Source organism: Cebus imitator, unplaced genomic scaffold, assembly GCF_001604975.1.
Source record: "Cebus imitator isolate Cc_AM_T3 unplaced genomic scaffold, Cebus_imitator-1.0 Scaffold226, whole genome shotgun sequence".
Taxonomy (NCBI): Eukaryota; Metazoa; Chordata; class Mammalia; order Primates; family Cebidae; genus Cebus; species Cebus imitator.
In genome coordinates, this window is record NW_016107541.1 from 1,626,637 (window position 1) to 1,649,821 (window position 23,185).

At 42.6% G+C, this 23,185-nt stretch overlaps 1 protein-coding gene across 7 annotated transcripts in view; it reads right to left on the reverse strand.

The window, feature by feature from the left end:
* Positions 1–23,185, reverse strand: part of SEMA5A (semaphorin 5A) — a 505,017-nt gene that overhangs the window by 143,254 nt on the left and 338,578 nt on the right. For all 7 annotated transcript variants that reach the window (XM_017496928.2, XM_037727285.1, XM_017496926.2 and 4 more), the window contains 2 exons: positions 22,360–22,495; positions 15,234–15,438 (listed from right to left, as the gene is read on the reverse strand). In XM_017496928.2, coding sequence (XP_017352417.1) covers positions 15,234–15,438; positions 22,360–22,495 — 341 coding nt within the window. The remainder of the gene's footprint in view (positions 1–15,233; positions 15,439–22,359; positions 22,496–23,185) is intronic.

Here is a 23,185-nt window from a genome sequence, read left to right on the forward strand (position 1 = left end):
ACTTGTTAGCATATCGTAGCAGAATCAAATTATTCCAGATTATATGGTTCTAAGAAGAATTTTGTTTTCTGATTTCACAGCTTAGAGAATGACTATCATGGGCCAGGTGATAGAAATTTTATATATTATTCTGTTACTCAGCAGCAACTGGAGGTATGGTAGAGTTTTAAAATTCTGCTTCCTGCATCCCCAAAGGAATTGCAAAGGTCATCCAGATCCTCTGTGTTCATGGAGGCTTACATTACTCCCAAGCAGTGGACACTCTTTTCTTACAGGATTCTTTAGAATCCTTGAAAAACTGGGTGTCAGAGTGGTCCTTCGACAGTGGTCCTTGAATAACTGGGCGTCAGAGACACAACACACCCTGGGACAGAGATGCAGTCACCTCACTGCCTGTGTTTTTGCCTCCAGTTAGGAAATGAACATCCATCCCATCAGCAGTAGAAAGCAAGGAAAGAAGGAAGTGCAGAGATGACTAGAGGGGTGCAAGCAGAGATGGCGGTGGCCCTTACACGTTTAACGCTGATAGATAGGGGTTTGGTTTGTTTGCACACTTGGTTTTAGTCAGTGGGAAATTACACTTTGAATGCCATACAACATATGGCATTTTCCTTTTGTCCTTCTGTTCTACATTCCAGAATTTTTCTTTTTCGTTATAGACATTTGCTCACGAGCACTTGCGAAAATGGAAAATAACTCCACTTGGTGGAAATACTTCAGCCAGGTCTGGATAACTAGATGTAGAGCAAATAACCAATGTAATTACTTGTGCAGCAGCTCAAACCAGAATAATTTCTCCCTTTAAATAGGAACAGCCCTCGTAAGTGCGGTCCTAGCTGTTTGCTCCAAGGAAAACCATTTTACATTTAATTTTAAACTTTCAAAATTGAAACATATTTAGAGGGTTTTTTTGGGGTGAGCATAAGAGGTCGTATTTGTAAGAGAGAGGGCATCTAAGAGGCCTCCTGACGTAGGCAGATTCCTCAAACAGTCCCTACCATTCCCAGTCTCTAGTGTTTATGTTCTGCGTAGTCCTCTCCCGTGAGTATTGGCCAGACCTATGAATATGATGGTGTGTCACTCCTGTCATTAGATCACATGACATGGGAACAGTGAAGGAATTCTCCAGATAAAAGTCAGATTACAAATAAGTTAATTTTAAGTTAGTCAAAAGCTGGACCATCTTGGATGAGCCTAACTTAATCAGGTGAAAAACCCTAAAGGGAGGACTTGGTCTCCCTGAGAAGAGAGGCTTTCCTTGCCTGCTGCATCGAGTAAGTGGCCACACTGAAGGAGATGGGTGGAAAGCGCAGGTGGTCTTAGGATGTGAGAGAAAATTCTGCCAACAGCCAGGAAAACCTGTTGCTGTTTATTTCCTTATGGCGTTGACAGCCATAAGGAAATAAACTTTGTTAACATACTGAATAAGCTTGGAAGTTGATTCTCACTAGTCAGGCCTTCAGATGAGATTGCAGCCCTGGCTGACATCCTGATTGTAGCCTAGTGAGACCAGCTAAGCAGTGCGTGGGGTCCTGATCCATGGAAATTGTGAGATAATAAGTGTATAATGCTTGAAATTACTAAGAATATGATAATATGCTGTACAACAATACAAGAATAATGTCCTCTGAATACCCTATTTAACATCTTTTTGAATGTGTGTGAATCCCAGGTCACCTCTGAGGTTTGCTGTCTTGCTCTTTCTGAATAAAGGGACCCCAGTTCTGACAGAAAGGACACCTACTTCCTATTCCCAAGCTGATGGTTTCAGAAGTGGGCCCTTGACCCCACGATTGCTACTCTGCCAGCTGACCAGCAGCATCGGCGGTGGCCTAGCCTGGAGCGTGTGACACATCCACGATAACTGTGATCTGGTAGTCAGATCAGACTGTCCCTCTCAGGAACGTGAGTTAAGGAATGCACAGATGGGTGACCACTGACGGGGCAGCAGAAACATGTATCCTTAAAATATACCCCGTTGTTTAAAGTAACCCAAAAGTTCTCACTGCCAAAATAACCTAGAATTATCAGGTATGGACAGTAATAAAGGTCTTGCTTACCCAGTGTGTGGGTACACTGTAAGTGGACTGTTTCAGCAACAGCAACAGAATTAATCCCATAAACAGACTTAGAGGAGTGCGAGGAGTAGTGATTGCACTTGATTCATTCGAGTGACAGCACTCAAATTCTTCCTGTTTGGTCAGATGTACAGTCACTCGGAAACCAGAAAACTGGGGCAGCTATAGGCTGCTGAACCTGCATAGCCCATAGAACTGAGTTCAGGGTGCGGGTTACAGAAAATGAAGGCAGAGGACAAGATGAGTGCTTTCAACGATGGAGTCATTTAAGATGCTATTCTAATTGCAGCTATAAGACAAAATGACAGGAAACATTGATGTTGACTCTACCCCAATATGCCTGAGGTTCTATGAGGGCAGGATGTGTTCCTGACATCCCTCATCTGAACATGTAGAGGGCTTCATTCTGGTGGAAATATATTTGCATTTTCTGTGAATTTGCGTTTTCTGAAGTCAGTGCCTTTACTTGGCTTCACTGAAGATTACCTTATTAATCTTTGTTCACAACCACGGTGAGTGCCATGCAGGGTCCTGAGAGCTGTCCAGGCTCATCTCCATTATCTCTTCCCCAACTTGGACATCCCTAGGAGATGTAGGCCTGGGCTGCTCCTAGGTGATCCTAAAAGACATCCTCCATCCCACATGTTACTAGGGTTATATGGATTTTGACTTTGAACCCAGCCCTAGCACCCTATTAGAACTCTGAAACTCAGCATGAGGACATTGGAAATGGCTACACAAGGACACATGTCAAGAATTACCAACCAGCAGATGGGATGGATTGGCTTCTGAGCACTTAATTTTTACATATTTATCAGTATAATTTTAGTTCTATCTCTGGTATTCATAAACACCTTGGCAGCACTTATAATAAATTGGAATTTACATAGCAGTAACACAGATAAATTGAAAGTTGCAGCCGGCCTCATTCAAAACCAACAAAATTGATGCCTCATGATGACAGAAGTTGGATTTATTCCTCAAAAAAATTGTTAGTTGACAAATGTTCATTATGAAGAAAATAATTTTTAAAAAACCACCAAGAATCTCATTACCCAAGTTAAATCACTAGTAGGATCTGCTCTCTTAAATATTTGTTTAAAAAAAATTCTCACCAGACTATATTCAACACAAAAAATACTTTCAGTTATATTCTACTTGGACACTTGGATCTTACCAAAGTGAATTCCAGAGTGGGAAAAAAAAGTAGATAAACTGTCTTTTTTTTTTTTTTTTTTTGAGACTGAGTCTTGCTTTGCCATCAGGCTGGAGTGCAATGGCACGGTCTTGGTTCACTACAACCTCTGTCTCCTGGGTCAAGCGATTCTCTTGCGTCAGCCTCCCACGTAGCTGAGATTACAGCCACCTGCCACCACACCCAGCTTATTTTTTGTATTTTTAGTAGAGATGGGTTTCACCATGTTAGCCAGGCTGGTCTTGAACCCCTGACCTCGTGACTTTGTGATCCGCCCACCTCAGCTTCCCAAAGTGCTGGGATTACAGGCATGAGCCACTGTGCCTAGCCAGATAAGCTCTCTTTTAAGACATGCCAGCATTCTATATGGATAGTAGGATAGTAGTTTAAAAGGAAACAATTGTAAAATGTGTTTTACCACAACAAATGATATGGTTGGGGATGGACGAGCCATTTAGTTGAAAGCCCTTAGTACTATAAAGACCTATGTGCTTATCATCAACTAGAAAAGTCCTTTTGTCAAAAATGCTTGCAGATATATCATCAAATTGGCAGTTAAGTGGGTCTTCTCATAACTTAATTTTCCGGGATAAATACCTTAAAAATTCCTAAGCATGTGTCTATATTACATATTCCAGTAACTCGTGTTCTTCGTTAGAAGCAGAGACCCTCTGTAGAAGTAGAGATTAGACTTAACAAAAATAAGAAAAGCTGGGGTACTGAATCAAGATTTTAAAAAATCCTTGTAGTTATAATACCATCATTTCAAAGAGAAACAATACCACCCTTACTGGGTTTTTGTATAAGCAAGAGGACAGCAGGTTTGGGAAGAAGAATCCACTGTGCTTAATCTCCTAGCCACTGCTATTATACCTAAAGGAGTTCTGTCAAAAATTTGTATCAGGCAGGATCTATATGAAAAGAAGTAACGAAAAACAATTTTATTTACTTATTTCTTTTGTTGTCCACAGACCATGATCATTACTTCTGAGGGCAACTTTCAGTCAATACTAATCATGTGAAACCTGAGAGAGGAAGGTCACCTGCTTCAGGCAGGTCCAAAGCAAAGAAAGGTGGAGAGGAAGCCAGAGACCAAGAAGAAAACAGTAAAATTGTCTGCTCCATGAAGGTTAAGTGGATTGCATCCCATTTAGAACATATTGGGAAATTTACTAATTCATAGCTTACTGCTTCCTTTTATTTTGTGGTTGGCAGACCAGGCATCAGCTACTAAAAATATTCATAAAACATGTTTAAAAGTAAAACATTAAAATACAAGAACTAACCTTCCCACATTTAATCCAACAAAACAATTAGTTGTTGTATAGCATTTTAAGTGGTTTGGCACGTATTATTTTCAACAGTTGATTTTCATTTTAATTCGGCCTAACACAAACTCACACTAAAGAACTAATTGTGTCCCTGGAGTTTGGGATATGGAGCAGCATCAGGGAGCAGGAGAAAGCCAGGCTACTCTTTCAACCTGACTGTAAGGGCAGGTGCAATGTGGCAGCGTCTACACAGGTATATTAGTAACCTAGGGCTGCTGCAATACAGTAGCACATTTGGGTGGGCTGAAAGCAGCAGAAATGTATCTGCTCACAGTTCTGGATGCTGGAAGTCTGAAATCAAGCTGTCAGGAGAACCACACTTCCTTAAGAGTCTGGGTGGAATTCTTGTCTCATCCTAGATTCTGGTGGCAGCCGTGCATTCCTGGTGTTCCTTGGCTTGCATTTATCCAGTCCAATCTCTGCCCATGTTTTCACATGGCATTCTCCGGGTTTGCCTTTCTTCTCATCTTACAAGCACACCAGTCCTACTGGATTAAGCGTCCACGGTACTCCAGGAAAACTTCATATCGACTTAACTAATTACATGCTCAAAGGCTCTATTTCCAAATAAGGTCAAATAGGGTACTGAAGGGTTAGGAATTTAAACATACCTTCTTTGGGAACACAGTTTAACCCACATTACCAGGTAATTGGGTTGTTATTACTTGCTGTAATTATTCTATCAACAAATAAAAAATTCATGAAATTTTTATCAAATAAGCACTCAGACTAAGCAATGTACCCTTTCAGTTGGTGGGAGTCCCTAACATGAGGCACACATGATGCAAGGCCAGACTAGGTTTAGATTTCTAATTTCTGGTGAAAAAGACAGAAATTGGAGTGAATGTTAAAAAAAAATTCCAACATGATAATTTTTCACAAGGTAATACTTGCTTCTGATGCTTAGATAGTTGCAGATTGCTTAGAAACACTGAGTGAGATAATTCTTGGGAGTGATGGCAACTGTAAATGTATTAACTATTTTTGGCACCTGGAAGGGTATCCTTGAAGTCTCTAAAGTCATATGGATGTTGGTCAAAGGGAATGTCAAAGTCTTTTCCTCACTCAGCTTTACCTTGGTTTTTTACGATAGGGACCTGAAAGCCTTGAAAAGTAGGTGCTAGAAAAAAAAAACTGCAGGGAGATAGGAAAGTCAGAAACAGAATTTCAGCATTTGTTGAGCTAGTTGGCCACGTCACTCTTGCATTAGAAACTTCCAGAGTACATAGAACATTGTTTCCTTGTCTTTTCTACAATTTTGGAAGTCATACTGATCTCCTGACTTTAAAAATGGTTTGTAGCAAGCAACCATACAAAGGCACTCTTCTGTACTTAAAATGAGTTTGCAAGGGAAGAGTAGGAGCAGGGGAGGTCACTGGTCACATTTCATCCCTGCTGCTCAGGGCAAAGCTAAGTGAAGGTAGCAGGTGTGAGTCTCGGGCCCCCAGGTACATCAAGGAATCTCCTCTTTCTTCCCTGAGGTTACACTGACCCCCGTCCCTGCCCCTTGTGCACCTCAGAACCTCCCCCACTGAGGGACCCCTCTTTCTTATTCCATCATTCTTCCTCCTCAGCGAGATGATGCCCATAGGTAGTTGAAACTTTATAAAAGCCAGATTCATAGGCTCACAGGCGCTAATCTGTACTGAAAATAGTCAAGATTACGTGTGCCAAAAATCCAAGGTCCTTAAAGGTGGAATTCCATCTTTACCTTGTATTAATACCTCTTCAAAAGCACTAAACACCATGGATTTCAGGAGTTGTCCTAAGAAACTATTCTGCTGCTGCCTTTCTCACTTCTCTGGCGGTTGGTTTTTCTCAGTTGGCAGCCCCCTGGCACCCCACCAAACACACACACATAGTCACGCCTCCTTCCCCAGCCCACACCTGCTCGTGGCTCCCTTTGATGCTTCACTTTAGGGACTGACTCAGCCCCTCAGCAAAGTCCTCCCCTTCCCCTTGGCCTTCCAGCCCAGGCTCTAGGTCTCCATCTCAGAGAACTGGGGATGGGATTGACAGAAACACACTCCTCTGAGGTCCACAAGAGATGCGACAGTGGCATGTGGAGATGGGGAGGGGAGACTAGAAACATTTACAGATGAATTTCCCCAAGACAGGTGCAAAGCTGCCTGCTGACACCCACAGGTAAAGTGCCCTTGCCAACCCCACATGGTCCTCCATTCTGCTGTCTCCCCGATCCCCCACTCCACCTCGCCCCCAGCCTCAGAGTCCCACATCTATAAAGATGTTGTTAAATGGGTATCCATTTCCTGACATCAGTCTCCTCCTCAACTCAGCCTAGTCTCTATCCACCCCAACTTTCCATGAAAAACAGCACAACTTCCAACTATAACAGACCTGTTTCTCTCCTCACATTGCACATTTCTTTTTAACACTGAAACTCCTGCCTCCCCCAGCCCATCCTTCTGTTTCATTTTTTTCCTATTTAACATTTAATGTAATTGCTTATTTTGTTTTCTGTGTCCCCCTCCAAAATATAAGCTTCCTGAGGACAGGGTTTCTGTCTGTCTTGTTTATTGCTGAACCCTCTCCGGTGAATTCTGGCACAAAAAACTCCAGTGTCTTCCTTTCAGGAAAGGCCACCAGAAGTATCAACAGGCCAAACCAAAAACATCAGGAGTCATTCTTAATTGCACCCATTCTCCCACTCCTCCAAAACACCTGCCACATCTGTCAGCTTCTCTTCAAGAAATTAACCAAGAGCAGCATTTCTCAAACTGAGTGTTCCATTAACACTCCCACAATAAGGTTTCCCAGATGTTTTTCCTGATTGTCCCCTCACCCATGAAATTTTAATACTACAGATACGCCGTACAGTATATTTGCTTGTATAGTGCATGCATATTTGAACAAAAATAAGATTTTTTTTTCCCCTAAGAACTAAATGTTTGCTTCCTTGAGGGTAACATCTGCCTATTTCTGGCTAAGCCTGCCATGTTCACCTCCTCCTGGACCTTCTTGATGACTTCAATAGTCTTGACCCCAGCCTACTCTTCCTTACTCAATTACAAAGCAATGACATCTAGAATGCCTGCTTGCTCTTAGACAATGGCGATCATGTAGCAATACAGTACTGGTAGTATAGAAAGAAATTGTACCCCACATTTTACCCTGCTTCTACCCTTGTGTTACCCTCTGTATCATTCTCCAGGATTTGTAGATAGCAATCTTTGAAAACCTGCATCATATCATGTAACTTCATTTTTTAAACAGAACGTTCAGTAATTATTACTATGCTTAGGTTAAAATCTGAATTTTTAAACATAGCTAGAAGGCACATATGAGCTATCCCTGCCTGCATTTGGAGCTCTGAAACTCTACAGGGTTGAGTGAACTCCAGGCATTGTCAGATCCCTTACTGTGATTGCCTAGAAAACAGAGTATGAAGCAAGGATCCGGTGCTAATGGATTATTGAGGATGCAATCCCAGGGCTGTGTGGTAAGGGAAAGAAAGAAGGAGCAGAAAAGAGCAGGAAGTTATGCCACATGATTTGTTGCCATGTGGCCCTTTCTTTATGACGAATCACAAAGAGACATCTGCTTGGCTACATGAGGAGCCTGCCATTGGACAGCCGCCTGGAGGTGAAATTGGAAGGGATATCACCAGTTCTGCCCTTACCCCACATCTCTCTGGATGAGGTTTGCTTCATGGAGAGTTAATCCTTTTGCACTTCTGGGCTGCAGCTACCAGCTCCTCCAGCATCTGCTTGAGAAGCCATATCCCTTACCCAGAAGCGAGGGATTGCATCCAAGTCCAGGCGTGGCAAGAGCACCACAGACGCCTGCCCACCAGCTGCTCAGCATCAACTGGAGGAACCTCCTGGTCCTGCTCAGGAATCTGCAGCCACGGTGGCAGCTGAGGGTCCAGGGTCAGGGTCAAGTAAGGCTGAGAGATCCTGCAGTTGTGCTTGCGACCTGACCAATCAGCGGTCCTTCTCTGTGGTCTGAGCTCATTATGCTCCATCGCACCCGGAGCCTTGGCTCGCATGACACCTTAATGGTTCTTCTTCAGATAGTAAAATGGGTCCCGAGCACCTCACTCACCCTCTTTCCACAACAGCTTTCCTGAAGTTTTTGTTCTGATTTTCTTCTTTGGCTAGCAGCCAAGGTTTTCTGTTTTTCAAGGATACATGATCCCTAAATTTTCCATGTCCCTTTATTTTTGGTGGAAAGGTTAGCCTGTAATACCATTCTTGAGTCCCGTTTATTTTCCTCTACTTGAAATCTGGTACCAAGTGCTCCCCTATTTTGGTTTTACTTTCTTTCTCAAACATTCTCACATCATTTGGCTGAATTTAACCACTAATTAGTCTTATTTCATGTTTGTAAAAGAGATTTTTGGTTTTCTATTCCTTGAGATTTTCATTTTTGAGAGTGTCTGCCTTTTTTTTTTTATTCTTGGGTGAGTATAATATCCTCAATTCACATTTCTTTTTCTCGGAATTTTGTATGATCATGTGTCACAGACTTATACAGCTGCAGAGTATTCTGAGACCATGTGACTTTTTTCATTTTTAGTTATTTTTTTCCTCCCTAACACCTAAATATTATTTCTGTATTCTTGGAATTAAAAAACTTACCTGACTAGTGTTTGTTTATTCTGAATTAATATTGCTCATATATAGTATGCTTTGAAATTCACAGAGTCAGTTTTTCCTTTATTTCAGGGAAATTGTCTTCAATAATGTCTTTGGGAATGACTTTGTAGCTCCACAGACAGGGTTCTTCGGTTCAAAGACACCAATCACTCTGTGTGTTCCATTGTGTTTGTGGGTCCTTCACATTTAAAACCTTATCTTTTATTTCTACATTTGCCACCTTAGCCATTGCAAACATTTACTCCCTGGCTAAGCTTCAGCTTTGTTTTTGTTTCCATGAAGTTTCTAATTTAATTATTACTCTTGTAATAGAATAGAGCCTCGTTTTGATCTTCTCCTTATTCCCTTATTTTTTTGAACTTCCTTTTCATCTCATTTTGTTTTTTTCATTATTCCAACTCTGGGTACTTACTTTATTTAAATTGTTCTCTGTTTCTTTCAAGCAAAGCAACTTTATGGCACATGTGTTTCTGCTCCTGCTGGGATGCCTTCTATCCCATCTGCTTTTCTGCAGACTGAAGTGACAGGACAGGGATGCAGAGAAGGAAGCTCAGCTCAGAGTCCCTCTTTGTTGAAGGTCTTGAGCCTTCCTTTTATTTATTTATTTATTTATTTTTTCCTTTTTGAGACAGCGTCTTAACTCTGCTGCCCAGGCTAGAATCCAATGGTGCAATCCTAGCTCATTGCAGCCTCTAAGTCCTAGGCTCAAGCAGTCCTCCCAACACAGCCTCCAGGTTGCTGGGACTACAGGTACGCACCATCACACCTGCCTAATTTTAAAAATGTTTGTAGACGTACAGTGTCGCTATGTTGTTCATGTTGGTCTCAAACTTCTGGCCTTAAGTGATCCTCCTGCTTTAGCTTCCCAAAGTGCTGAGATTACAGGCATGAGCCACCATGTCCAGCTCTATATTTTGAGATTTCTATAAATATTTCATGCTAGAAAACCATCGACCTTGGGGCTGAGGGAAGAGAAGGAAATACAGCTGATAATCATGGCACAAGCTCCCATCAGTTCAGCACCTAGAAACAATATAAGCCTCTGTATGATTGCTTCCTATTTTATAATCATCTATTAGCTGTCCTGACTTTTCTATGCAAAAGTTCAAAATGAAAAACAATGATTCACAATGTGTGGGTGTGCCTTCTTCCTTTACATTTCTTTAGCATCTGATATGTGTTTTTATACAAATGTTTATAAATTATCCTCTAACTAAAACTATTTATAAAATATAACATAAAATGACAAAAAGAGAGATCTCATTCTTTTTTAAAAGCATATTTATTGAGATAAAAACTGCATGCCATAAAATTCACCCACTGATTTTTAGTGTAGTGTATTCTGAGTTACGCAATTATTGTCACAATATAAGCTTAGAACATTTTAAGGTTACATACAATTTAAGGTTCAAATAATTTTCAAAACACTAGAATTGAGGCAAAGTGAAAATAAAAGTGATATATCTCATCCTAGAAGGGAGAGTAGAAACCCTAAGACTGAATGGTCCTTTGGGGGAGGGAGCATAGAAATAGAACAACCATGGCCATTCTGTGGATAAATCCCACAACAGCAGCCACATGTTTGGACCAGGAATGCATGTGGGACTCCAAGGGACAATCACAGAGGTGGGGAAGAGCCAGAGGAGACGTATTTCCACGTCAAGTAAGGGGGAAACTCGCAGAATACCTTTGCTCAACATGACCTTAATTTTGTCTTTCTAGAGAACTCAACAGCTATTTGGATAGGAGACTCAGTCACTTACAGAACTCCAGTCATAAATGTTCTAAAGGAGTTACCACTTTCACTTGTCTCTGGCTCTGAGAAAATCTTCAAAAACCAACTTACAAAATATTAGCACAGTCACATCTCAGATAACATGCCTGGCCCCAGCTGGATGAACACCGGGAGAAGCACAGGTAGTAGCATGAACATGGATGGACCCAGAATGTATCTAGGGAAGGCTGCTGACTCAGCAGGGTGGTAGCAGCGGGAACCACCACCAAAGAGGCAAGATGCAGATGAGCTACACCACCAAGAGGACTCTAGCTTACGTGGATCTGCAGACAACATGGACAAATAAAACAAACTGACTTTTCAAACAGCCATTGGCAGGTTTCCTCCCATCTGCATGTGTTCATACAAAATCAAAGCGAGAGAAAATACACCTACCACCAAACCTGGATTCCCATGCCTGGAAGGATATCAAACTGATTCTGTGAATAAGTTAGGAAGGACTGTAGCTTCACAATCACTAGTTATGAATGTTTTACCCATGTTCCATCAGTTGATAATCTGTTTAACTCCTGTATAAGGTGTATCAAGTGCAGCCATACTGAAAGATCTCTAGCATGTGTGCTCAATATCAGATTCCTTTTTTAGATTTACCTTTCTAATTTTTAAAATTTGAAACATATTAGATATATATATTTTCAAGGTATAGGTAATAATTGGATACATTAATATAATCAAATCAGAGTAATAGAGAAATCCATTCCCTAAAATATTTATGTTTTCTTTACTCCAGGAATATCTGAATTATTCTATTCTAGCTATTTTCAAATGTTCAATCAATTAATGTTAACTATAGGCGCCATACTGATCCATTGGACACCAGGTCTCACTTTTAGCTATGTCTATATCTGTACTCGTTAATCAATCTCTCTTTATCCCTCCCACCTCAGAATCAGTTTTAATATCAAATGAGATGAATGTCCCTGGTTTGCTTTGATGTAACTACTAGGGCTAGACATAAGTAAGAGACCAGATAAACATCAGCCTTTTGAATCTGAAAAGTCAAAATCTCTAACCTTTATCAATTCTACTTGTTGGGAGTTGTTCAGCTCTTAGAGGGTTGAATTAAAATGTATATTATTATACCTTCCAGTATACAATGTTTTGGACATAAAGACTGTATGCTAGATCATTAAAAAAATCCCTTAAAGCTAAATATCATTCGTAATTAAAACCTGAAAAAAGAATATATCTCCTTCAAAATATATTAATTAAACAGTACTGTAAGAGTAAATGAAAAAAGCCACAAGTTAGTTGAGACACGAAATTTGTAATTTATAGAGGTTGTTCAGTTAAAATTGTCAAGCCAGTCTAAACAAGGTGAAATGCGGCCTGGGAATGCAGCTTTCAGTAGACCTGTTTTGGAACCCACCGTGAGTCACTGCATATGATTTGGAGCAGGGTTTCTGTAGGAACCCAGGTTTCTGCTGGAAAGTACCTTCACCCACTATGAAGTCCTCCTCCTCTTGAGTTTAACAAACAACACAAGTAGTGAGAGACAGAAACTGCCAAAGAGTTCTGCATATGGTATCTTTACCCATAATCCCAACTTGTGGTTCAAATTAGCAATATCTTGATGTACAACACAATTCACTTTGTACATAGGCAATATATTAAAACAAAAGCCAAAAATCAGGTTTATGGAACAATAAAGCGAATCTCTGCAAGATGTATTTGCCAAATGGCATGTGGTGTATCACTATCGCAATCAGATCTGCAGATCAGACAGGGTCAGATGGTCTGGAATCTCTGTAGCAGCTGAGTCCTGAGCTAATCTCACCATTAGCTCAGTGTGGGGGTGAGGGGGTTGGGAGCAGCAGTCCAGTTATGTTCTCATTCAAAACAGACTTCTGCAAGCGAGTTTCTAGAAACTTTTAAATAATGGTTTTAAATAGTGGTAGAAGAAGTTACTTGTAGCTAGGGACTGAATGTTTTTTCCCCCCAAAATTCATATGTTGAAGCTCTAATTCCCCATGAAATGTAATTAGGAGGCAGGGCTTTGGGGAGGTGATTAGGTCATGAGGATGGAGCCCTTATGAATGGTATGAGTGCCCTTATAAGAAGAGAGATAGAAGAGAAGATCTCTCTTCATTCCGTGAGGACACAACCAGCAGGCAGCCATCTGCAAACCAGCAACAGGAACATCACCAGGAAATGAGTCATCAGCCACCATGATCTTAGATTTCCAGCCTTCAGAACCATGAGAAATACATGTCTGTTGTGTAAGTCACCAGTCTATGGTAAATTGTTATAGCCACTGACTAAGGCACTCATCAAAGTAAAAATAGGAAAGTTTCAACAGAAATCCTCAGAAGTTCACCATAGATCATTATAAACACAAGAGAAGCAAATGTCACCTACTCAGCCTCATGTGGGGAGCATGTCCAAAGGCTCGAGTTGAGACCTCAGGCTGCTCTGCACTGACCCACTGAGGTCTACTCAAGAATAGCCTCAGCCCCTGTCAAAATCCCTCCCACTCCCAAGGTACCAATGAAGTCCTCAATGTCCTCGTAGAATTGGAAGAAGATGGCCCTGTTCTCTGTGTCATCAGCCTGGACATTTATGGTGAAAAACTAGGAACACTTACAGAAAGGTCCAGTTCATTCATCCCACAAACCTATTCCATTTCAGGCACCCTGAGGGACATTAAGGAAATAAATGACAGAATAAAGAGAAACAATCCTGTCTGCAGTCTCATAAACAAGAAGACAATGCAATAGTAATTCCTTTCCTTCTTTTAAAACAAAAAGCAAGAAAAACCCTTTCCTTAACCTCCCATACCCTCCAGATAGCTCATCAATCCTCCACTCCCCTTCCCTGAAAAGCTCCAGAGGAGATTCCCTAAGCAGCTGGTACTGTCTGACTTCTGCCAGCTTCTTCTGACTTCTTCCTCCTGCCCACTTCCTCCTCTTCCCACAGACTGACCCTGAGAGGCAGCTGTGGCTCTCCACCTGGCCATCCAGTGGTCACATCTGTCCTTATCTTTCCTGACCACTCAGTGGCACTGCCTGCAGCTGGCCAGTCCTACATCTGGCTCACTGGTTGTTTCCCTTATGGGTACAGGGCCGGCCCCTCCTTCTCAGTCCCTGATCAGCTTAATCTTCATCTCCTGGCAGAGTTCAATGTTGGCCAGCAAATACAGGAGCCTGCCTGCCACCTGCGGCCATAGCGTTCTCTGTGCACCTGCTGTGTCTGCTCGCCATAACCTCTCTGGCATCTTGCTGACTGGTCTATTTATTATCTGCTGTGTCCACTAGAATGTAAAGTCCAACAGAGCAGGTGATGCCTGTGTGTTCACCAGTTTACTCCCCAGTGCTTCAAATGAACTTCACAAATAGTAAAGATTCAGTAGATAGTAGCAACTTCATGGGAAAAAAGAAACCCTAACTGGTAAAGATGTAATTAGGAATTGAGAAGTTCTTTCAAGAAAAAAAATATATTATTATCAGCAACAAAAAACAGCAATTATGCTCCATGAGAAATGACAGTTATACAAAACATTGGACAAAGAATGGAGAGGGGCAGACTCTACCATGAGACAGCTCTGTCTGGGGACCTGAAGGCAGCAGAGAGAGGGACATGTCCTCAGGGCTGAGCCAGGTCTCTAAGCCCACCTCACACACCTGGAGCCGTCTGTGTAATAAACTGAGATGAAACATGCTTTCTACACTTTAGTTGCTTTGGAAACTGAAGAGGTCTAATTGTTATTTGTAATTTGATAAGTATCGTTGCCTACATTTGCTATGAATATTCCATTATTTATGCCTCAAAACATATTCTTTGAACACTTCCATGTACTCCCATCCACACAAATATTTTGCTGAAGGCACTGTTTTTAAACAAATGAGAAATCACCAGGACAATCCCAAGATAACATTTCACCCAGAAATGTCCTCTAACAAAGCACACCACTGTCTTAAATTACCCAAATCCAAATGGTCTTGCCAAAAAGACTTATTTTATGAATAGTTGAGAAATAATAGTAAAGAAGCCATTGTCTTTCCAAATAAAGTTATGACTAATAGAGTGAAAATCGATTGAAATTTCCCAAATGATGCACAGCAGCTGAGGAAGAAGTTAGCATCGTGGGTTTTGCTGGTCGCAAAAAGAGACAGCAGACGTAAAGCTTGAAATTGAAATTGCATGTTTAGAACCTAAATCTAAAACACAAAATCAGAAGATGATAGAAAACCCCTCAGAGGAGGGCAGAGCTCCTACCTGTGGCCAAATAGATGATGTGGACGAGCGCATCTCTGCCCTGCACCACGTCGACAGCCACGTGGGAAAAGCGGCTGTTGTCCTCCATGAAGGACGGCATGGTGGTCACTGGCTGCACCACCTCATGCATCAGAATGAACTTCTGAGCATCCTGCAGGTTTCTCTCGGTCAGGTTCACGTACAGGCCCTGGTCCACGGTGCCACACTGCAAGGGAAGACAGGCCGTGTTACCAGAGCCACCAGCCTGGACACCCACAGCTGGCTGTGACCACCGTAGCTGGAGAGCAACTTGGAAATCAGGTAAGCCACAATGCATAACTGGTGTGCAAATTTGTCTGCTTCTCTATTCTCCCTGCAGCCACCATCGTTAGCATCCTTTTCATGTTAGATTTGAACTCATATCTTGGGAATCTCCTAACCCCATCATAAATGAACTGATCAGAAGCTAAAAAAATTAAAGCGATTGCTAACTTTAAGCTGCAGATGCACAGAAACTTCGCCTTTTCTGTTGAGTCACTTGACAGCTGCCTGGCTAAACACATACTATGATATCTGTCTGAGATATCAGGTAGCAAATTGAAAATGCAACAATTAAGGACCTCATATAGATGCATTAGTTTTTCTACTGTAGCAGGGGGTCTATAAGCAAGACATGGATTTCAAGGTGATAGCATTGGGTCATTCTAATCTGTAAAGCTGAACAGCATTCACATGGGATACAAAAATATGGTGTCGGCCTTATTGCTTTGTGCTTGCATTTCAAATTAGACGAAATTATTTTAAAATGGTTAGAGTCCAGGAATATGGAAAAGAACATGGCAAATTTCTAAGAAGAGAGAGAGATGAGGAGATAAGGGAAATGAAGGAAAGGAGATGAGTGGGGAGAAGAAGAGCAGAAAGGAATACAGAAGGAAGAAAAAAAGAATGAGATGTTGAGATAGAGTAAGTATCATGGAGATGAATTTGGGATATATACACAAGGGGAAAATCAGGCCCGCACGCTGCTGGGAATTAAATTCCGAGCTGTGCTATGGGGAGGCTGCGGGTGTCATATTATCACACTGTTTCTGGCAAGGATGGGGTAAAAAGAGGGATAGAAAGGAAAGCAAGCTCAGAATCAGAAAACTACCAACCCTTCTCACATCTTTCATAAACTTTAATTCCCGGTACAAATGGTGACTGATCCCCAGTAGAACTTCACATAAGTAGGTTTGATGGAAATGAATTTCCAGACCTTTATCACCTGAAACTATGGTTTATAACATGTCATGTCTAATGTTTGGTTTTATAACAGGTGAGAGGTGCAGATGTGTAAGATGAAAATCGCTTTTTTAAAAGTAGATGATGATTTTGTAGCATTTGATAAAATGATCCACATGCCATGAAATAATAGGATGACTGCAGAAAAAGAGACTCTGAGAGTCAAATGGATTTCATGCATCCAGTCCAATGCTTCATTTAGTATCACACCCTTGCGGGGGTGCCCCATGTTCCACAGGCAAGGACTGTGTGAGTTCAGGTGCAAGGCTCAGACCTGCCATGGCCCAAGTACTACTCTGGCTCCATCACTCAAGCCACATGGAATCGTGAGTGACAACTGTCCTCCCACGTGGTCTCAGGTGAGGTCTCACCTCTCAGTTTCTGTCTCTTTACCTGTCCAGTGACTGGGAAAATACTGACTCTGCTCATTTCTCAGGCCTACTGTGAGGCCAGCTGAGATAATCTGTGGAAAGCACTTATAAATTAACTGAAAGTCCTTATGAGTGCCAAAGAACAAGACAACGTGCCTGGCACTAAAGAGAAGCCATTCAACTAACGGTAAATGGCAAATGCATTGGTCTTGGAGCAGGACTGCAATTCCATGGTCTGTTGAGCTTCAGTGGCCAGAAGGAAATGAGTAAATAAATAAAGAAGGGAAGGAATCAATGAGTGAATACACAAGCAGCTGCTGTTGAGGGTGAGGGGATGTGCTAGGGTATTTTATCTAATTACAGCATGAAATAGTAACACGTGGAGGTCAGGGACGTGTCGCTGTCTATCAATACGTGTTTTTAAAAATAAAAAAGAGCTCCACTAGGCTTGATCTACTGTCTACACAGGTGAGTTCTAGTTCTGAGCATGACGTTATGTTTGGTGGTTTACATTCCTGAAATCAGTGATGATACCTAAGGCACAGTGGCAGTTCGCTACCTACTTACTGGGGAAAGTTTGCACACAGGTTTTGTAAGCACAGTGTTCAGAAAACAAACAACAACAAAAAAACTGGTATCATGAAAACGAGGAGGCACAATATAAAAATGAGAATCTCTCGCTGTTCTTAAGGAACGCCGAGAAATTGGGGACCTAACAGGGAGATCTCAGTGGCGGGGGTGAGGCAGGATCACTCGCCATGCCTTGTCATCTCGCCTATCTCTCAGTCTCATTTAAGTCATCTGCCAGAATTGCCAAGACTTGGTTTCGTGGTATACTCTACTACTTCTTGGTTTCTTTTGCTGGCCTATTATAGTGAATATTCCACCCAGTGCTTCTCTTTCAAATAGTTGTTAAAGTACTCAGAGTTACAGAATATACATATTGGATCATAACCAATCCACCTAACTCTCTAATGTCTGAAAATTTTTTAGCTTTGCCTTATATGCTGGACTCCCACTGTGTCTGTGTGGGGCACTGTGTGAGACACCCTGGATTCACCATGCAAGAAGAAAACAACAAAAATAGTAAAAGCACAGCCATTGCTGTCACGTGCCCTACAATCCACAACAGTCGTCATGCCAACATCTCTTCAAGTCACATGGTCGGTAATTCTACTGTTTTTTTTTAAATAATAAATACTTGCACTTTGGTTTACTTGTTTCACAGACAATGAATCCATTCTTGTCCTAGCACGCTAGTGCATGGTGGCCAAGCCCACAATCACCTAATCTCCTGCAGGAGTGCCCAATTTTAATGGCCCCTTCATTCTCTTACTGACTTCTATCTTGCTGCAAACATGCTTTGTGGGCCAAGCATGGTGGCTCAAGCCTGTAATCCCAGCACTTTGGGAGGCTGAGGCAGGTGGATCATGAGATCACGAGTTCAAGACCAGCCTGGCCAACATGGTGAAATCCTGTCTTTACTAAAAATATAAAAATTAGCCAGGCATGGTGGTGGGCACCTGTAATCCCAGCTATTCAGGAGGCTGAGGCATAGAATTGCTTGAACCGGGCAGGCGGAGGTTGCAGTGAGCTGAGATCACGCAACTGCACTCCAGCCAGAGCAACACAGTGAGACTCTGTCTCAAAAAATGCTTTCCACGTCCCAATGGACAGAGTCAGATCTCTGCACTTGCTCCTCCAACAACTGCCTCCTCATCTACTTAACTACATTTGAGGCTCTCTTTGTCCATTTCAACTCCATCCTTTCTGAGTGACAGTAATCAGAGCTGCACAGAAAATTCTGGAGTCTGTCACAGTGCAGCTGTACCACCAGGCCTGGGTGGTGTTTTACACCAGCGACTGCCACGTGTCTTACTGAATGTCAGGGTCTGGATGACTTTGAGGACTGCAGCCTCTAGCAGGGCGGGGCTCAGAAGCGCCACCTAGAGTAGTTTATGTATTTTGTCTGAGAAAAATAATACTTTTTGCTGTTTTGCTACTGTTTTTATTTGACATTTCTATATTAAATATTGAAATATTATGCAACATCTCTCCTAACCCATCATCTTCCTGAACCGGAATCTGCTTTCTGCTTCTCTGATTAATTAGCTACTTCTAGTACATAGGTTACATAAATACTGCACAAAATTTAAATGTCAGTAGGAAAAACAAGAGTTCTAAAAATCTAACCACTTTCCATTGTTGGTTACTGCAAACATAAGGCCTCTTACACATGTCTGGAGAGGGATCCTTACGTTGAAATTGAATTCCCACTCCCCATCTATGCCAGGCTAGATGGTTTCATGAATGTCAGTGAGGAAACTTTGCCAGTATAGTTACCAAATAGAGTAACATAAAAAAAAATACTTAGTACATACTTGTACTAGGAGTTAAACAAAGAATCACCATAATCTGTAGGTTGAGCTCCCTTTCGAGTCTTAAATAATACTCAGAGAAGAGAAGCTCAGCAATGCAAGCTTCCTGCCTGAAACACATGCCAATTTCTGCATGCTTCATTCGTTATGCAGCATAGACTGGCTTCCATCCCATAATGAAAGTAAGTCCTTCAGTGTGACACTGACATTATAAAAACACACACTTCTGGCCTCAGAAAATGCTGTGTGCTCTAAATGTATTCAGATAAATGGGCTAAAAGTTACCCACAGCCTGGAGGTGGTAATGGACTACGAAGTTTACTGAGTCACCCTGTTCACTGTAAAGACTTTTTTTTTTCTTTTTTCTTTTTAAGTTTATTTTATTGCATTTTAGGCTTTGGGGTATATATGAAGAATATGTAAGATTGTTGCATAGGTACACACGTGGCAGTGTGATGTGCTGCCTTCCTCCGCATCACCTACATCTGGCATCTCTCCCCTTGCTATCTCTCCCAGCTCCCCACCCCCTACCGTCCCTCCCCTATTTCCCCCCAACAGACCGCAGTGTGTAGTGCTCCCCTCCCTGTGTCCATGTGTTCTCATTGCTCAACACCCGCCTATGAGTGAGAACACTGTAAAGACTTTTGCAAGAAAAAAATCAACGCATTGAAAATGCATTATAAATACAGTAAGCATTATTAATTCTTTAATCTTCAGGATTTTATTATACCAAGGACTTTCTTAAAAGGAGTATTTCCTGTATGTTAGAGGAGAAAGTAAGACAAAATATGCATTTATACAACATGGGACACATAGGAGGCACCAAATAAATGATCCTAAGAGTCATTCTTCTTTGCATTTTTAGAGACAGAGTCTTGCTCTGTCACCCAGACTGGAGTGCAGTGGATGGATTACAGCTTCCTGATTGAACTCCTGGGCTCAAGCAATCCTCCAGCTCAGCCTCTCAGATAGCTAGGACTAGAACTGCTTGCCACCATGCCTGGTTAATTTATTACTATTATTTTTGTAGACACAGGGTTTCATTATGTCGCCCAGGCTTGTCTCGAAATCCTGACTTCAGGAGATCCTCTTGCTTTGGCTTCACAAAGCACTGTGATTATAGGCATGAGCCTCTGTGTTCAGTCTCTGAGAATTATATTTATCAAATATTTTATACAGTAAATAATGCACATTAATTAGGGTTATCAAAATTTACTCCTAAACTATTTCCATGCATTTTTATCCCTCTCTCCATTTTGATGAAAATATACAATAAAGATGCGCAGTAGATAGATGTGTGATAAAAACGCACACAATTTGCTCAAGGAAAGCAGTGCACGGAAAGACGACATGTAAGCCAGCCATCTTATTTTTAATCCCACACTCCTTCAAAAGTTTAAAGACAGCAGCAGGTGGGTGTTGAACAATGAGAGCACGTGGACACAGGAAGGGGAGCTTCACACTCTGCGGTCAGTTGTGGGGGAGCTAAGTGAGTAACAGCAGGGGGTGGCGAGGGTGAGGAGGGATAACGTGGGGAGAAATGCCAAATACAGGTGATGGGAAATGCAGGCAGCAAACCACCTTGCCATGTATGTACCTATGCAACAACCCTGCATGATCTGCACATGTACCCCAGAACGTAAAGTACAATAAAAAAAACAAGTGTTTTTAACCCCCTCCTAAAAAAGATAGCAACAAACACAAAACTCTTTCAAAACAACCAGAATTGAATGGTCCTTGCAAAAATCGAAGTAAAGTGTAAAATAGTTGAACCTTTCCACACTCCCATTTTAGGGGAGTCCTAGGTACAGGACCCACTTCTACTACTGATTAGTAATAGTTAACTAACGCCCATGTAGTTGGAATGGGCTGGGATTTTGCATCTGAGAATTGAAGTTTGGATCCTTACTCGCTACTGATCAGCTGTGTGGCTCTGGCCAGGTGACCTGCCCCAGGCCCAGTGTTTTACCCTGCACACGGAGAAGGCATTACCCACCACAGCACTGCCGCCGGTGTGTGAGCTGATCTATCTGAAGCCTCTAGCACCGTGTCTGGGACTTGCTAAAATTTACAGCTACGATGATGATGATGGTCCTAAGAAAGTAGTCAGAAAGCCCTCCAGGGATGCCCGCTGCTGTGGGCTCAGTGTGAACTACCCAAATTCCTAACATCCAGTGTGGCCATATATGGAGATGGGGTCTCTATGGTAGTAAATGAGGGTAAGTGACGTCACAAGGGTGAGGCCCTGGCCCAGTGGAGCTGGTGCCCTCACAAAACAGAAAGAGATACCCCAGAGATGTCTCTCTCTCCACCACGTGAGGATGCAGCAAGATGTCCATCTGCAAGCCAGGAAGAGAGAGCCCTCACCTGAAGATGACCCTGTTCACAATTTGGTCTTGAACGTCTAGCTTCTAAAACTGTAAGAAAATAAATGTCTCTTTTTTAAGCTACCCAGTCTGCGGTGTTTTGTTACAGCAGTCCAAGCGGACAAATATACCTGCCAACTCACCAAACATCAGTAAATTGCGTCATCTCTTTGGGTCTCAGCTTCTTCCGGACACGGGGAGATGGATGACTCAGAAAGCCCTGAAAGCGTGAACCTTCTGCAATTTTGTGATAAGACATGAAGGGCCTCCACCTCCTCTTCTTTCCCCAGCTGCCTGCATGGCATTCTGTCCTTCCCAACAGGGAATCCCACCACGTTTGCCAATTAGCGCTCTAACCCTGTTTGTGTGTCTCCACTGCTCTGTGCCCTGGACCCCATTCATTAGAATGTCATTCATTAGGGATCAGAGGTTCTGAGGACACAGAGCCCAGCATCATTAGTACTAATTGAAGCCTGGATTCCTAACCTGCAGCAGAATGCTGGTCTTTTTCAGCTCAGTCCGAGGCATCACAGCTGACAAAAGGCCTTTTTGGGTCCCGGCGCCACAATTCACAAAGGGCCCGGGTCTATTGACATTAGCCAGCCGAGTGTGGGGCTGTCCATGAGGGGCCAGGGAGACAGCTGCTGCATGATGCATGCACCCGCGTTTTAAATCACCCCTGCCTGTCTACACAAGGCTTCTGCATTCTTCATGGGGATGCCAACAGTGCCCTTTGCCCCCCGAGAATTACCTGGAAGTTGGGGTTTGGGTTGGGATACGGTAGCCAGGCGGAGCGTGAGTTTTCCTGGTACTTGAAGGGCCCAGCGAAGGCCTGTGCAATGGCGCTCAGGTTGAAGACACACACAGCTGAGGCCGCGATGCTGTTCCTGGGAGCCCAGGGAGAGAGAGGAGAAGGCAGTCAGAGAGCTCGGAAGCACCTGCTGCCCTCCCCCTAGGAAGCAGGCAGCAGCTGTGACCTGGATCAGTTTCCAGAGGTCTCAGGGCCACAGTCTCTTAAACATCCACAGGATTTAAGTTAGAGTGTGAATGCGGCTCCGCTGCAGAGGAGCAAACATCTTGGTAAAGAAACCAGGTTAGTTAGCATTTACCACACTTAATCCTGCCAGCCAGGATTAATTCACTCAGCTGCAAAAGGGGCAAGAGGGATTCTGAAGAGCTATCTGCTTCACCTTTCAAATTCTAGAAGAAAAAGACTTCCTTCTCCAGTGGATGGCATCTCTCATCAGCCTTATGCAGTTCCCTTCCTGACTTGATTATCTTGTCACTTTGCCTGGTAGCAGGGCAAGTTGTTTTGTTTTGGGGTGTGTGTGTGTGTGTGTGTGTGTGTTTTAACCAAGATACTTATTTGCCATCCTTTAAAAAAAAATTAACTCGGGCCGGGCGCGGTGGCTCAAGCCTGTAATCCCAGCACTGTGGGAGGCCGAGGCGGGTGGATCACGAGGTCAAGAGATCCAGACCATCCTGGTCAACATGGTGAAACCCCGTCTCTACTAAAAATACAAAAAATTAGCTGGGCATGGTGGCGCGTGCCTGTAATCCCAGCTACTCAGGAGGCT